This window comes from Bombina bombina, chromosome 1 (genome assembly GCF_027579735.1).
Source record: "Bombina bombina isolate aBomBom1 chromosome 1, aBomBom1.pri, whole genome shotgun sequence".
In the NCBI taxonomy this organism is placed as follows: domain Eukaryota; kingdom Metazoa; phylum Chordata; class Amphibia; order Anura; family Bombinatoridae; genus Bombina; species Bombina bombina.
In genome coordinates, this window is record NC_069499.1 from 605,604,071 (window position 1) to 605,621,635 (window position 17,565).

At 38.9% G+C, this 17,565-nt stretch overlaps 1 protein-coding gene across 3 annotated transcripts in view; it reads right to left on the reverse strand.

The window, feature by feature from the left end:
* Nucleotides 1–1,008: 1,008 nt before the first annotated feature.
* The window catches only part of CSTF2 (cleavage stimulation factor subunit 2), a 42,903-nt gene continuing 26,346 nt past the window's right edge, over nucleotides 1,009–17,565 (reverse strand). For 2 of the 3 annotated variants that reach the window (XM_053698969.1, XM_053698967.1), the window contains 5 exons: nucleotides 17,167–17,339; nucleotides 15,119–15,306; nucleotides 14,519–14,599; nucleotides 1,277–1,401; nucleotides 1,009–1,166 (listed from right to left, as the gene is read on the reverse strand). In XM_053698969.1, the coding sequence (XP_053554944.1) occupies nucleotides 1,279–1,401; nucleotides 14,519–14,599; nucleotides 15,119–15,306; nucleotides 17,167–17,339 (565 nt within the window). In that variant the 3' untranslated portion in view covers nucleotides 1,009–1,166; nucleotides 1,277–1,278. Of the gene's footprint in view, nucleotides 1,167–1,268; nucleotides 1,402–14,518; nucleotides 14,600–15,118; nucleotides 15,307–17,166; nucleotides 17,340–17,565 lie in introns of all 3 variants that reach the window. The other variant, XM_053698968.1, reaches the window with a different exon arrangement.

The window sequence follows — 17,565 nt, forward strand, 5'->3', positions numbered from 1 at the left end:
CCTACAGCCTACAGGATTAAACATGACATACAAAGCCCTCAACTGCACTGCTCCCCCCTATATCTCAGACATTGTCTCCAGATACTCTCACTCCTGTCCCCTTCGCTCTGCTAACAATCTCCTACTCTCCTCCTCTCTTGTTACCTCCTCACATTCCCTTTTACAGGACTTCTCCAGACTGGCTCCTATCTTGTGGAACTCTCTGCCTCACTCCACAAGAATTTCCTTTAGTTTTATAAGCTTCAAGCGTTCCTCTACTATTCAGGGATGCATATAACCTACACTAACCTTGGCTAACTCCATTTCTATCCACTTGAACCCCTTAGAATGTAAGCCTAAGAGCTCAGCTGTTTGTAGATCACCTTCATAAGAGCCGACTACAACCGTGTAACTCTCGGCAGGGCCCTCTACCCATTTGAGCCTTATAAATGTTACTTTTTATACTGCCTATTTTTATAGCGCTGCAGAATCTGTTGTCGCTCTACAAATACCTGATAATAATAAAAAATAATAATGTCTGCTCTGTGGTCTAGCTGCAGGCAGAGGCTACACTGAGAATTTCTAAGTGCTCATTTAGCAAGAAAACAAGGAAGCCGTTTGCTGTCTTTTAACATATTATGTTTCTTTTTATGTTTAAATTTTTTTCTACTAAAAGAGCACTGTTTCATACCTCTTTAAAGATCTTTAATAATTCTGGTTTATTGTATGTCTTATCTGCTGTCTATCATGTAAAAATAATATTTTATGGAGAAAAACTGATGTGCTGAAGTTTTTAGCTTAGTTCCTGGTTTATATAAGAACAACCAGCAGGTCCATAGCTCTAAATATGTTTTATGCACATCAAGCCCACCATTTACTGGTTTTGCGTATATTAAAATGAGAGCTTAAAGGTTGGCTTCAATAAAATTGTTTTTAAAAACTGTATTATATATATATATATATATATACACACACACACACACACACACACACACAGTTGCAGGATATATAAATCACAAAGTCTGACAATTAACAAGGTCTAAATTTTATTTCCAACTGCACATTTACAGTAAACACATGTAGAACGCCGTCTCCTTGCGCATGACTGTAACCTTCTGATGAGGATGACAATGGGGCTGTGGTGGGGCGGGTGCCAGCACCATTTTCCCCACTTACAGTTTATGAACCTGAAGAACAAAATTAAATGTCATGGGATATTGTAGAATATGCAAAATTTCTCATCTAAAATATATAAATTTAGCCTTAGTGAGTACAGTTGCCCAATATACCCTTGTACCGTCAGGGAGCTCCCGTCGATTTTTGAATCTGTTCTTTTAAGATGAGGATGCTTTGTCTCTGTTCTGGAGGCAGCATGGCAATCTGATCAGGTGTTAGCTGAAGTACCTGCATGATGAGTGCGGCCTAGAGACAATATGCAGTCAGTCAGTATGGTATAGAAAATGTTCAGTATTATTATAAAAATGAATTCACTGCCAGCAAATCTATTTACAAGTGAATCGCTAGCGACAGTAATTCTTGTAAAGTTATAACAACTACTAATGATGTGAAATATTATCTGTAATTAAAAATGATTGTGTGCAGTAATCTGTGACTGATTCATATCAAAACCTAAAGATGTGAAAAGCTACAATTCTTGTCTAACAACTTTTCTTCCAGATGAACATAATACTCCACTAAAACATAATTCGCACATGCCCATGACATTGTAAAAAGGGTGTTAATTCCAGCAACAGAACTTAAAAACAAAAAAAACCCCAACAAAGTGAGGAATCTGTTTTGACCATCAAGCTACAAATACGATTGATGTTTTTTTCACACCTCTCCTTAAAAGGGACAGTATACACCAATTTTCATATAACTGCATGTAGAAGACACTACTATAAAGAATAAGATGCACAAATACTGATATAAAAATCCAGTACAAAACTGTTTAAAAACTTACTTAGAAGCTCTCAGTTTAGCTCTGTTGAAAAGGTTAGCTGGGACACCCACTGCAAGTGGGAAATAAGACACTCCCCCCCCCCCTTCTTTTGCATATGAAAAGACCCTTTACACAAACAGGAGCAAGCTGGAGTAGGTATCTGACGATATTCTCCAAAAACTTTGGGGCTTGGCTAGGAGACTTAAAATCAGAGCAATGTTATTTAAAAATAAGCAAAACTAAACATTTAAACCCCCCCAAAAAAAACACTTCATGGGCTATATAAATAGATCATCTACAAAACATTTATGCAAAGAAAAAATGAGTGTATAATGTCCCTTTAAGTATGTGAAATTGGTATTTTATAGCTTTAAAGGGACATAAAAACAAGTTGGGATAGAGACAAAATCTAATAAAAAAAATAAAAAAGGGAGTTTGGAAATCTGCAACGTCGAGGCAGACGCTACTATGGTGGAGCAGTTTTGATTGTAAACGTAAGGAGAAATCAAGTTCACCAACCTACGGTACAATAGCAAGTAAGTCCCGCATCGGCACACATCACAGGATCATTGAGGTATTTGGTAGCCCTGACATAGGCACCATTCCTAAGAATCAAGTAGTGAAGGTAAGCCGTGCGGTAAAAGCCTTGCAAGGTGGTGGAAGTATTTTCATGCCCTCTAGGATAACTACCCTGCTTTGTTGGAAAGTCAACATTGGTCCTCTGATATTTGTGGGACAGTACACACCTCTCAATACCAGAGTGTGTCTTTACACTTAAGTGCCCGGAGTAATTGAGGTTAGGACGGTAAATCTGTCTAACACAGCCAGAGCGTGTATTTACACTAAAAGCCTGGATTGTATCATGGACTGTTCTATGCCGGCTTAGATACATTCTATCATGTAGGGGGTATATATATATATATATGTATATGATTTACAACCATCTGCTCTACATTTTCTTTTGGTACATGAAGTTTAATAGGGGAAGGCATAACCTGTGTCTCTTATCTTTAAATAAAGCGCATGTTTTCTTGTGGTTTCCAGTGCAGCCTTGTCCTTCTTTGGTTCTAATAATATATATTGATGGAACTCTATCTGCTCTAAGTGGTAATTATAAATTTTGGGACTGCTAGCACGGATTCTGTTGCATAATTGTTCACATTTATCCGAGTGCACCCTACCTTTAAACAATTAAAATATTATATTATATATATTATTATATTATATTATATATATTATTATTTACTTTATTAGCCCTTTTAGGATATGCACAGATCTCAACATATTTTATGGCAGTTTAAGTCAGAGACCCAGCACATGCTAATAATTAATCCAATTGCACATGAAGAATACTAAACATTTCTCTTATTTACATCCATTTAAAATAGCATCAAGTATATTATTTCATAAAAAAACAAAAACATAACATACATTTATTATAAATCAGCAGACAAAATACAGGTAACAGAGATATCTGCCCTTACTCATGCCGCACACTTTCTATACAATTACATCAATACCTTCATACCACACCTCTTTATACAACCTAAAATTTGATCATAGCCAATCAAAAATACCCCATATAAATACATTAAAACGTATAAATCAATTTATGTGTTAATGTCTGTTAGTCCACAACAACTCCACTAGTTACAAGAACAAAGAAGTTAGATTTTTTTTTATATATAAACAACCAGTTTATTGAAAAAAAAAATTCAAAATACAAACTACATGTTTTAAAATGTATTTTATTATCACAATTTGTATTGTTTTACAGTCTTGGAAAATACTACTTGAAAAGTTCATAAAGTATTGTTTATCTCATTTGCTGTATGTATTTGAATTTAAATGTGCCACAGAAAAAGTCTCACCTCAAGTGCTCTGTCCTGTGTGAACACTAGAGAATTTTTTTTTGCTGCTTTGTACAATGAAAACTACCTCTACTCCCTTGGCCTGGAAGTTGTCACCATTTCAATTGATGACCCTGAAAACCTGTCTAAATGATGAGCTGACATAACCTTGAAAATTCCATGTAGTCAATTCCCTAGGTCTGTACATTCTGGTGCACCATTATGAACGTGGACAAAAAAAACAAACAATGTTCTTAACTGTATGGCCTGCAGAGCTAAAACACTGCATTGTTTTGCTGTAAAACCACAGTTTATGACTACTGAGCTCTAAGCTCTTTCCTTTCTTTGGCTCATAATAGCTTTTTTTGTCCTACTCTACCTGTGAAATAATGTGTACCTGTGATATGCATCCTGCTCTACCTGTGAAATAATGTGTACCTGTGATATGCACCCTACTCTACCTATGAAATAATGTGTACCTGTGATATGCATCCTGCTCTACCTGTAAAATAATGTGTACCTGTGATATGCACCCTGCTCTACCTGTAAAATAATGTGTACCTGTGATATGCACCCTGCTCTACCTGTGAAATAATGTGTACCTGTGATATGCACCCTACTCTACCTATGAAATAATGTGTACCTGTGATATGCATCCTGCTCTACCTGTAAAATAATGTGTACCTGTGATATGCACCCTGCTCTACCTGTAAAATAATGTGTACCTGTGATATGCACCCTGCTCTACCTGTGAAATAATGTGTACCTGTGAAATAATGTGTACCTGTGATATGCATCCTGCTCTACCTGTAAAATAATGTGTACCTGAGATATGCACCCTACTCTACCTGTGAAATAATGTGTACCTGTGATATGCATCCTGCTCTACCTGTGAAATAATGTGTACCTGTGATATGCATCCTGCTCTACCTGTAAAATAATGTGTACCTGAGATATGCATCCTACTCTACCTGTAAAATAATGTGTACCTGTGATATGCATCCTACTCTACCTGTAAAATAATGTGTACCTGTGATATGCATCCTGCTCTACCTGCAAAATAATGTGTACCTGAGATATGCATCCTACTCTACCTGTGAAATAATGTGTACCTGTGATATGCACCCTGCTCTACCTGTGAAATAATGTGTACCTGTGATATGCATCCTACTCTACCTGTGAAATAATGTGTACCTGAGATATGCACCCTGCTCTACCTGTGAAATAATGTGTACCTGTGATATGCACCCTACTCTACCTGTGAAATAATGTGTACCTGTAATATGCACCCTACTGTACCTGTGAAATGTGTACCTGTGATATGCACCCTACTGTACCTGTGAAATAATGTGTACCTGTGATATGCACCCTACTGTACCTGTGAAATAATGTGTACCTGTGATATGCACCCTACTGTACCTGTGAAATAATGTGTACCTGTGATATGCACCCTACTCTACCTGTGATATGCATCCTGCTCTACCTGTGAAATAATGTGTACCTGTAATATGCACCCTACTGTACCTGTGAAATAATGTGTACCTGTGATATGCACCCTACTCTACCTGTGAAATAATGTGTACCTGTGATATGCACCCTACTCTACCTGTGAAATAATGTGTACCTGTGATATGCACCCTACTCTACCTGTGAAATAATGTGTACCTGTGATATGCACCCTACTCTACCTGTGATATGCATCCTACTCTACCTGTGAAATAATGTGTACCTGTGATATGCACCCTACTCTACCTGTGAAATAATGTGTACCTGTGATATGCACCCTACTCTACCTGTGAAATAATGTGTACCTGTGATATGCACCCTACTCTACCTGTGATATGCACCCTACTCTACCTGTGATATGCACCCTACTCTACCTGTGAAATAATGTGTACCTGTGATATGCACCCTACTCTACCTGTGAAATAATGTGTACCTGTGATATGCACCCTACTCTACCTGTGAAATAATGTGTACCTGTGATATGCACCCTACTCTACCTGTGAAATAATGTGTACCTGTGATATGCACCCTACTCTACCTGTGAAATAATGTGTACCTGTGATATGCACCCTACTCTACCTGTGAAATAATGTGTACCTGTGATATGCACCCTACTCTACCTGTGAAATAATGTGTACCTGTGATATGCACCCTACTCTACCTGTGAAATAATGTGTACCTGTGATATGCACCCTACTCTACCTGTGAAATAATGTGTACCTGTGATATGCACCCTACTCTACCTGTGAAATAATGTGTACCTGTGATATGCACCCTACTCTACCTGTGAAATAATGTGTACCTGTGATATGCACCCTACTCTACCTGTGAAATAATGTGTACCTGTGATATGCACCCTACTCTACCTGTGAAATAATGTGTACCTGTGATATGCACCCTACTCTACCTGTGAAATAATGTGTACCTGTGATATGCACCCTACTCTACCTGTGAAATAATGTGTACCTGTGATATGCACCCTACTCTACCTGTGAAATAATGTGTACCTGTGATATGCACCCTACTCTACCTATGAAATAATGTGTACCTGTGATATGCACCCTACTCTACCTGTAAAATAGTGTGCACCTGTGATATGCACCCTACTCTACCTATGAAATAATGTGTACCTGTGATATGCACCCTGCTCTACCTGTAAAAACATAATTTATGTAAGAACTTACCTGATAAATTCATTTCTTTCATATTAGCAAGAGTCCATGAGCTAGTGACGTATGGGATATACATTCCTACCAGGAGGGGCAAAGTTTCCCAAACCTCAAAATGCCTATAAATACACCCCTCACCACACCCACAATTCAGTTTAACGAATAGCCAAGAAGTGGGGTGATAAAAAAGTGCGAAAGCATATAAAATAAGGAATTGGAATAATTGTGCTTTATACAAAATCATAACCACCACAAAAAAAGGGCGGGCCTCATGGACTCTTGCTAATATGAAAGAAATAAATTTATCAGGTAAGTTCTTACATAAATTATGTTTTCTTTCATGTAATTAGCAAGAGTCCATGAGCTAGTGACGTATGGGATAATGACTACCCAAGAAGTGGATCTTTCCACACAAGAGTCACTAGAGAGGGAGGGATAAAATAAAGACAGCCAATTCCTGCTGAAAATAATCCACACCCAAAATAAAGTTTAACGAAAAACAAAAGCAGAAGATTCAAACTGAAACCGCTGCCTGAAGTACTTTTCTACCAAAAACTGCTTCAGAAGAAGAAAATACATCAAAATGGTAGAATTTAGTAAAAGTATGCAAAGAGGACCAAGACGCTGCTTTGCAGATCTGGTCAACCGAAGCTTCATTCCTAAACGCCCAGGAAGTAGAAACTGACCTAGTAGAATGAGCTGTAATCCTCTGAGGCGGAGTTTTACCCGACTCAACATAGGCAAGATGAATTAAAGATTTCAACCAAGATGCTAAAGAAATGGCAGAAGCTTTCTGGCCTTTTCTAGAACCGGAAAAGATAACAAATAGACTAGAAGTCTTACGAAAAGATTTCGTAGCTTCAACATAATATTTCAAAGCTCTAACAACATCCAAAGAATGCAACGATTTCTCCTTAGAATTCTTAGGATTAGGACATAATGAAGGAACCACAATTTCTCTACTAATGTTGTTGGAATTCACAACTTTAGGTAAAAATTCAAAAGAAGTTCGCAACACCGCCTTATCCTGATGAAAAATCAGAAAAGGAGACTCACAAGAAAGAGCAGATAATTCAGAAACTCTTCTAGCAGAAGAGATGGCCAAAAGGAACAAAACTTTCCAAGAAAGTAATTTAATGTCTAATGAATGCATAGGTTCAAACGGAGGAGCTTGAAGAGCTCCCAGAACCAAATTCAAACTCCAAGGAGGAGAAATTGACTTAATGACAGGTTTTATACGAACCAAAGCTTGTACAAAACAATGAATATCAGGAAGAATAGCAATCTTTCTGTGAAAAAGAACAGAAAGAGCAGAGATTTGTCCTTTCAAAGAACTTGCGGACAAACCCTTATCTAAACCATCCTGAAGGAACTGTAAAATTCTCGGTATTCTAAAAGAATGCCAGGAAAAATGATGAGAAAGACACCAAGAAATATAAGTCTTCCAGACTCTATAATATATCTCTCGAGATACAGATTTACGAGCCTGTAACATAGTATTAATCACAGAGTCAGAGAAACCTCTTTGACCAAGAATCAAGCGTTCAATCTCCATACCTTTAAATTTAAGGATTTCAGATCCTGATGGAAAAAAGGACCTTGTGACAGAAGGTCTGGTCTTAATGGAAGAGTCCACGGTTGGCAAGAGGCCATCTGGACAAGATCCGCATACCAAAACCTGTGAGGCCATGCCGGAGCAACCAGCAGAACAAACGAGCATTCCTTCAGAATCTTGGAGATTACTCTTGGAAGAAGAACTAGAGGCGGAAAGATATAGGCAGGATGATACTTCCAAGGAAGTGATAATGCATCCACTGCCTCCGCCTGAGGATCCCGGGATCTGGACAGATACCTGGGAAGTTTCTTGTTTAGATGGGACGCCATCAGATCTATTTCTGGAAGTTCCCACATTTGAACAATCTGAAGAAATACCTCTGGGTGAAGAGACCATTCGCCCGGATGCAACGTTTGGCGACTGAGATAATCCGCTTCCCAATTGTCTACACCTGGAATATGAACCGCAGAGATTAGACAGGAGCTGGATTCCGCCCAAACCAAAATTCGAGATACTTCTTTCATAGCCAGAGGACTGTGAGTCCCTCCTTGATGATTGATGTATGCCACAGTTGTGACATTGTCTGTCTGAAAACAAATGAACGATTCTCTCTTCAGAAGAGGCCAAAACTGAAGAGCTCTGAAAATTGCACGGAGTTCCAAAATATTGATCGGTAATCTCACCTCCTGAGATTCCCAAACTCCTTGTGCCGTCAGAGATCCCCACACAGCTCCCCAACCTGTGAGACTTGCATCTGTTGAAATTACAGTCCAGGTCGGAAGCACAAAAGAAGCCCCCTGAATTAAACGATGGTGATCTGTCCACCATGTTAGAGAGTGTCGAACAATCGGTTTTAAAGATATTAATTGAGATATCTTCGTGTGATCCTTGCACCATTGCTTCAGCATACAGAGCTGAAGAGGTCGCATGTGAAAACGAGCAAAGGGGATCGCGTCCGATGCAGCAGTCATAAGACCTAGAATTTCCATGCATAAGGCTACCGAAGGGAATGATTGTGACTGAAGGTTTCGACAAGCTGTAATCAATTTTAAACGTCTCTTGTCTGTTAAAGACAGAGTCATGGACACTGAATCCGTCTGGAAACCCAGAAAGGTTACCTTTGTCTGAGGAATCAAAGAACTTTTTGGTAAATTGATCCTCCAACCATGATCTTGAAGAAACAACACAAGTCGATTCGTATGAGATTCTGCTAAATGTAAAGACTGAGCAAGTACCAAGATATCGTCCAAATAAGGAAATACCACAATACCCTGTTCTCTGATTACAGACAGCAGGGCACCGAGAACCTTTGTAAAAATTCTTGGAGCTGTAGCTAGGCCAAACGGCAGAGCCACAAACTGGTAATGCTTGTCTAGGAAAGAGAATCTCAGAAACTGATAGTGATCTGGATGAATCGGAATATGCAGATATGCATCCTGTAAATCTATTGTGGACATATAATTCCCTTGCTGAACAAAAGGTAAGATAGTCCTTACAGTTACCATCTTGAACGTTGGTATCCTTACATAACGATTCAATATTTTTAGATCCAGAACTGGTCTGAAGGAATTCTCCTTCTTTGGTACAATGAAGAGATTTGAATAAAACCCCATCCCCTGTTCCGGAACTGGAACTGGCATAATTACTCCAGTCAACTCTAGATCTGAAACACATTTCAGAAATGCTTGAGCTTTTACTGGATTTGCTGGGACACGGGAAAGAAAAAATCTCTTTGCAGGAGGTCTCAACTTGAAACCAATTCTGTACCCTTCTGAAACAATGCTCTGAATCCAAAGATTGTGAACAGAATTGATCCAAATTTCCTTGAAAAAACGTAACCTGCCCCCTACCAGCTGAGCTGGAATGAGGGCCGCACCTTCATGTGGACTTAGAAGCAGGCTTTGCCTTTCTAGCTGGCTTGGATTTATTCCAGACTGGAGATGGTCTCCAAACTGAAACTGCTCCTGAGGATGAAGGATCAGGCTTTTGTTCTTTGTTGAAAAGAAAGGAACGAAAACGATTATTAGCCCTGTTTTTACCTTTAGATTTTTTATCCTGTGGTAAAAAAGTTCCTTTCCCACCAGTAACAGTTGAAATAATGGAATCCAACTGAGAACCAAATAATTTGTTACCCTGGAAAGAAATGGAAAGTAAAGTTGATTTAGAAGCCATATCAGCATTCCAAGTTTTAAGCCATAAAGCTCTTCTAGCTAAAATAGCTAGAGACATAAACCTGACATCAACTCTGATAATATCAAAAATGGCATCACAGATAAAATTATTAGCATGCTGAAGAAGAATATTAATATCATGAGAATCACGATGTGTTACTTGTTGCGCTAAAGTTTCCAACCAAAAAGTTGAAGCTGCAGCAACATCAGCCAAAGATATAGCAGGTCTAAGAAGATTACCTGAACACAGATAAGCTTTTCTTAGAAAGGACTCCATTTTCCTATCTAGAGGATCCTTAAACGAAGTACCATCTGACGTAGGAATAGTAGTACGTTTAGCAAGGGTAGAAATAGCCCCATCAACTTTAGGGATCTTGTCCCAAAATTCTAATCTGTCAGGCGGCACAGGATATAATTGCTTAAAACGTTTAGAAGGAGTAAATGAATTACCCAAATTATCCCATTCTTTGGAAATTAATGCAGAAATAGCATCAGGGACAGGAAAAACTTCTGGAATAACTACAGGAGTTTTAAAAACCTTATTTAAACGTTTAGATTTAGTATCAAGAGGACCAGAATCCTCTATTTCTAAAGCAATTAGGACTTCTTTAAGCAAAGAACGAATAAATTCCATTTTAAATAAATATGAAGATTTATCAGCATCAACCTCTGAGACAGAATCCTCTGAACCAGAGGAATCATCAGAATCAGAATGATGATGTTCAGTTAAAAATTCATCTGTAGGGAGAGAAGTTTTAAAAGATTTTTTATGTTTACTAGAAGGAGAAATAACAGACATAGCCTTCTTTATGGATTCAGAAACAAAATCTCTTATATTATCAGGAACATTCTGCACCTTAGATGTTGAAGGAACTGCAACAGGCAATGGTACTTTACTAAAGGAAATATTATCTGCTTTAACAAGTTTGTCATGACAATCAATACAAACAACAGCTGGAGAAATAGCTACCAAAAGTTTACAGCAGATTCACTTAGCTTTGGTAGATTCAGCACTTGACAGCGATTTTCCTGTAGTATCTTCTGACTCAGATGCAACGTGAGACATCTTGCAATATGTAAGAGAAAAAACAACATATATATAAAGCAAAATTGATCAAATTCCTTAAATGACAGTTTCAGGAATGTGAAAAAATGCCAAAGAACAAGCTTCTAGCAACCAGAAGCAATAAAAAATGAGACTTAAATAATGTGGAGACAAGAGTGACGCCCATATTTTTTCGCGCCAAATAAGACGCCCACATTATTTGGCGCCTAAATGCTCTTTGGCGCCAAAAATGACGCCACATCCGGAACGCCGACATTTTTGGCGCAAAATAACGTCAAAAAAATGACGCAACTTCCGGCGACACGTATGACGCTGGAAACGGAAATAGAATTTTTGCGCCAAAAAAGTCCGCGCCAAGAATGACGCAATAAAATGAAGCATTTTCAGCCCCCGCGAGCCTAACAGCCCACAGGGAAAAAGTCAAATTTAAGGTAAGAAAAAAGTGAAATTAAAATGCATTATCCCAAATATGAAACTGACTGTCTGAAAAATAAGGAAAGTTGAACATTCTGAGTCAAGGCAAATAAATGTTTGAATACATATATTTAGAACTTTATAAACAAAGTGCCCAACCATAGCTAGGAGTGTCACAAAAAATAAGATTTACTTACCCCAGGACACTCATCTACATATAGTAGATAGCCAAACCAGTACTGAAACGAGAATCAGCAGAGGTAATGGTATATATAAGAGTATATCGTCGATCTGAAAAGGGAGGTAAGAGATGAATCTCTACGACCGATAACAGAGAACCTATGAAATAGACCCCTTAGAAGGAGATCACTGCATTCAAATAGGCAATACTCCTCACATCCCTCTGACATTCACTGCACGCTGAGAGGAAAACCGGGCTCCAACTTGCTGCGGAGCGCATATCAACGTAGAATCTAGCACAAACTTACTTCACCACCTCCATCGGAGGCAAAGTTTGTAAAACTGAATTGTGGGTGTGGTGAGGGGTGTATTTATAGGCATTTTGAGGTTTGGGAAACTTTGCCCCTCCTGGTAGGAATGTATATCCCATACGTCACTAGCTCATGGACTCTTGCTAATTACATGAAAGAAATAATGTGTACCTGTGATATGCACCCTACTCTACCTGTAAAATAGTGTGCACCTGTGATATGCACCCTACTCTACCTATGAAATAATGTGCACCTGTGATATGCGTCCTGCTCTACCTGTGAAATAATGTGTACCTGTGACATGCACCCTACTATACCTGTGAAATAATGTGTACCTTTGATATGCACCCTACTCTACCTGTGATATGCATCCTACTCTACCTGTGAAATAATGTGTACCTGTGAAATAATGTGTACCTGTGATATGCACCCTACTCTACCTGTGAAATAATGTGTACCTGTGATATGCACCCTACTCTACCTGTGAAATAATGTGTACCTGTGATATGCACCCTACTCTACCTGTGATATGCACCCTACTCTACCTGTGATATGCACCCTGATCTACCTGTGAAATAATGTGTACCTGTGATATGCATCCTACTCTACCTGTAAAATAATGTGTACCTGTAATATGCACCCTACTGTACCTGTGAAATAATGTGTACCTGTGATATGCATCCTACTCTACCTGTGAAATAATGTGTACCTGTGATATGCATCCTGCTCTACCTGTGAAATAATGTGTACCTGTTATATGCACCCTACTCTACCTGTGATATGTATCTTGCTCTACCTGTGAAATAATGTGTACCTGTGATATGCATCCTGCTCTACCTATGAAATAATGTGTACCTGTGATATGCATCCTGCTCTACCTATGAAATAATGTGTACCTGTGATATGCATCCTACTGTACCTGTGAAATTATGTGTACCTGTGATATGCACCCTGATCTACCTGTGAAATAATGTGTACCTGTGATATGCATCCTACTCTACCTGTAAAATAATGTGTACCTGTAATATGCACCCTACTGTACCTGTGAAATTATGTGTACCTGTGATATGCATCCTGCTCTACCTGTGAAATAATGTGTACCTGTGATATGCACCCTACTCTACCTGTGAAATAATGTGTACTTGTGATATGCACCCTGATCTACCTGTGAAATAATGTGTACCTGTGATATGCACCCTGCTCTACCTGTGAAATAATGTGTACCTGTGATATGCACCCTGCTCTACCTGTGAAATAATGTGTACCTGTGATATGCACCCTGCTCTACCAGTGAAATAATGTGTACCTGTGATATGCACCCTGCTCTACCTGTGAAATAATGTGTACCTGTGATATGCATCCTACTGTACCTGTGAAATTATGTGTACCTGTGATATGCACCCTACTCTACCTGTGAAATAATGTGTACCTGTGATATGCATCCTGCTCTACCTGTGAAATAATGTGTACCTGTGATATGCATCCTGCTCTACCAGTGAAATAATGTGTACCTGTGATATGCATCCTACTCTACCTGTGAAATAATGTGTACCTGTGATACGCACCCTACTCTACCTGTAAAATAATGTGTACCTGTGATATGCATCCTACTCTACCTGTGAAATAATGTGTACCTGTGATATGCACCCTACTCTACCTATGAAATAATGTGTACCTGTGATATGCATCCTACTCTACCTATGAAATAATGTGTACCTGTGATATGCATCCTACTCTACCTGTGAAATAATGTGTACCTGTGATATGCATCCTACTCTACCTGTGAAATAATGTGTACCTGTGATATGCACCCTACTCTACCTATGAAATAATGTGTACCTGTGATATGCATCCTACTCTACCTGTGAAATAATGTGTACCTGTGATATGCATCCTACTCTACCTGTGAAATAATGTGTACCTGTGATATGCATCCTACTCTACCTATGAAATAATGTGTACCTGTGATACGCACCCTACTCTACCTGTGAAATAATGTGTACCTGTGATATGCATCCTACTCTACCTGTGAAATAATGTGTACCTGTGATATGCACCCTACTCTATGAAATAATGTGTACCTGTGATATGCATCCTACTCTATGAAATAATGTGTACCTGTAATATGCATCCTTCTCTATGATACAGTGTCAAACACCGCATTCTCTATTTTTGTTTGATTTCACAATGCATTGTCATGTCATTGTTATAACATTGTTTCATGTGGGACTAACATTAAATGTCAACAGGTTATGCTGCACCTACAAAAAGGAGCCATTAACAAGTCTGACTGATATTACAGTCTCTTATTTCCACTTTGAATTTAGGTACAAAATGACACTTCTGTGGTTAGTGGGTTAAACAATGGAACTCACCTTTTCATGGTCCTGGGGTGTCACCTGAATCTGTCCAGGGCTAAACCCTCCTTGTGCTGATGCTGGTTGGATACCAGGAACCTAGGAAAACAAGATTATAATTTTGTGATCTATCCAACTACATATAGTGAGAAAGGGAAGAGAGGATTATGTTTCTAGCAACGTGCCCATCTGAAGGGAGTAATGTGAGGAGGTTATAATGTTGTTGGCACAAAAATATTGCAGCTGCTAATGTGCTTCTATATCATAATTGTGGGGAATGTACTCAAAGAGTTAATATTTTATAAATCTTAACCTGTAGCCAGCACTAAGGTTCCTGTAGTAACTTTATCCATACAGTATTATTACCTCAGTGACATTAGAGCAAGTTTTGGATCTGTGCCATTTTTGCAGTGCAAATACAGCTGAATTTGAAGACGGATATTAACAGATTTTACAAGAAAGAAAGCGACACAGAAATCCGAGAGCTATTGGAGACTTTTCCTGGCTTCTTCCTACACAGGGTTACATTGATACAGAGAGCAGGATACTAGGTGGTGGGAACCCCGTTGCTCTCAAATAAGATCACACAGGAGGAACACAAGCGTTATATCTACTGACCTGTCTTTGTGGTTGAGGCCCACTAGAACCTTGCGCTGCAGGCCCTGCTGGTCCTTGAATCCCTGGACCCTGTATTGCAGGCACCCCAGGTCCTTGTATTGTAGGCATTGGGCCTCTGTTAGCAGGTCCTGGAACTGGAACTCTTGACTCCATGGGTCGAGGTTCCATTGCTCTAGGATCTCTGGCTCCTAAAGAAAGTAGTATACGTTGAACATGCAACACGACATTCAAAGTAGTATTGTAATTAAAGGGACAGTCTAGTCAAAATAAAACTTTTCTTCATGTATATTGTGCATGTCTCTGCCCTTTTTCACTTTTTCGTGTTGTAATTGGAGAGGGGCTCGTTCTATCACAACCAATCCCCACAATTAGTCATTGACGTGTCTACGTGAGTGGGGCATGGTCTCTGATTAGTTTACTCGAGCAACCTATCAAACAGGATTAACTCCCCACTGCAATTCTTTATATTATAAACAAACATATAGGGGCTTGTTCCTTCCCGACCAATCCCAGCCTCAGGTCAGTGTTGTTATTACGTTACCCACATAGTGCCGGTCTCCCTTTAATAACTGTCACTCACTATCCACATAATTTCTGGATTTGATATATATTACGGGGATAGTAATTGTGGGGATTGGTTGTGATAGAATGAGCCTCTCCCATTACAACAAGAAGAAGTGAAATGGGGCGGAGACACGCACAATATCGTGTGAATACAAAAGTGGGGCTATAGACACAATGTATCATTTGACACTTCATATATCAATAACAGCACTTTATAAGATGCGTTTGTGGAATGAATAGAAAGTCCGCTATGAGTAAATTTGAAAAAAACAGAACTACTTTGCCTTTGACAAAGCAGGAGTGCGAAACATACATCAGGCATTTGGCTGTATGGTCCGGTATGGCTTATGAGTCATTGATAGACTGTAGTGAGGGGCCTTTTTGTTTCGTGTGACACAGTTCAATGGGGATAGTTACCTACTTTTAACTTGCCTGATATTGGGCCTATGTTTGTTGGGAATTTGACTTGCTATTATATGACTAGAATTGTGATTTGGACCGCACATGCCTATGTACAAGGTACTTTTTAGTTGTTTTTAATTGTGTTTTACCATATATTTTTTTAAATATCTTGGTATTTAATAAAAGTTAAAGGGACACTGAACCCAAATTTTTTCTTTTGCGATTCAGATAGAGCATGGATTTTTAAGCAAATTTCTAATTTACCCCTATTATCAAATTTTCTTCATTCTCTTTGTATCTTTATTTGAAATGCAAGAATGTAAGTTTAGATGACGGCCCATTTTTGGTGAACCTGGGTTGTTCTTGCTGATTGGTAAAAAAGTGCTGTCCATAGTTCTGAACCCCCCAAAAAAAATCTTAGATGCCTTTTTCAAATAAAGATAGCAAGAGAACGAAGAAAAATTGATAATAGAAGTAAATTAGAAAGTTGCTTAAAATTGCATGCTCTCATCTGAATCATAAAAAAAGTGTGGGTTCAGTGTCCCTTTAAGTTTTATTTTCACTTTTTTTGTCTTGGGGGTTGGGACTCTCTTGTTTTCGGCACCTTGTGCTTATTCTTTCTGAGTGCTTGGGGGATGTTTATTTTCTATTTTCTTGTCATTTAACATTTTTAACTGCATCCAGCACAACCTGTCTGGAGGGACTTTATATTCCTCTCTTTCAGGGAGTTTATTTGGTATCAACTTCTCTTCCTATTTAATTGTAAAATGCAAGTCTGTCAAAAGAGGTAAAATAAGAGGGCAGTCTGCAGAAGTTTAGATACTAGGTAATCACAGAGGTAAAACGTGTATCAATATAACAAGTGTTGGTTGTACAAAACTGGGGAATGCGTAATAAAAGGGATTATCTCTCTTTTTAAACAATAACAAAATCTGGTGTAGACTATCCCTTTAATTCTCCAAACCATCCATTGTGGTAACCCTGCATTTACATAACAAAGCTCTCTAAACTGCCCTTTCCCACTCCACACACAGTACATTTCTTCTCCACTCCTAGCACATAACAGAGGACACCCAACTTACCACGTGTATCTAGAGGTGGTCCCCGAGGATCCATAATGGGAGGCCCCCGTGCATCACCCATCATGGCTCGGGGAGCTTCTGCAATGGGAGCTCCTCTAAGGTCATGGGGTGCAGGGCCTCGTTCGTGATGCATTGGTGGGCCACTCTGCATGGGTGGTGCCAAGTACCCACGGCTAAAAGAAAAAAGTTGAAAAAATGAAATTTATGCTTACCTGATAAATGTGTTTCTTTCTTCAAACTTTGAGTCCACGGATCATCATAATTACTATTGGGAATATCACTCCTGGCCAGCAGGAGGCCGCAAAGAGCACCACAGTAAAGCTGTTAAATACCACTCCCCTTACCCACAACCCTCAGTCATTCGACCAAAGGGAAAGGAGAAAGGAAGTAATATAAGGT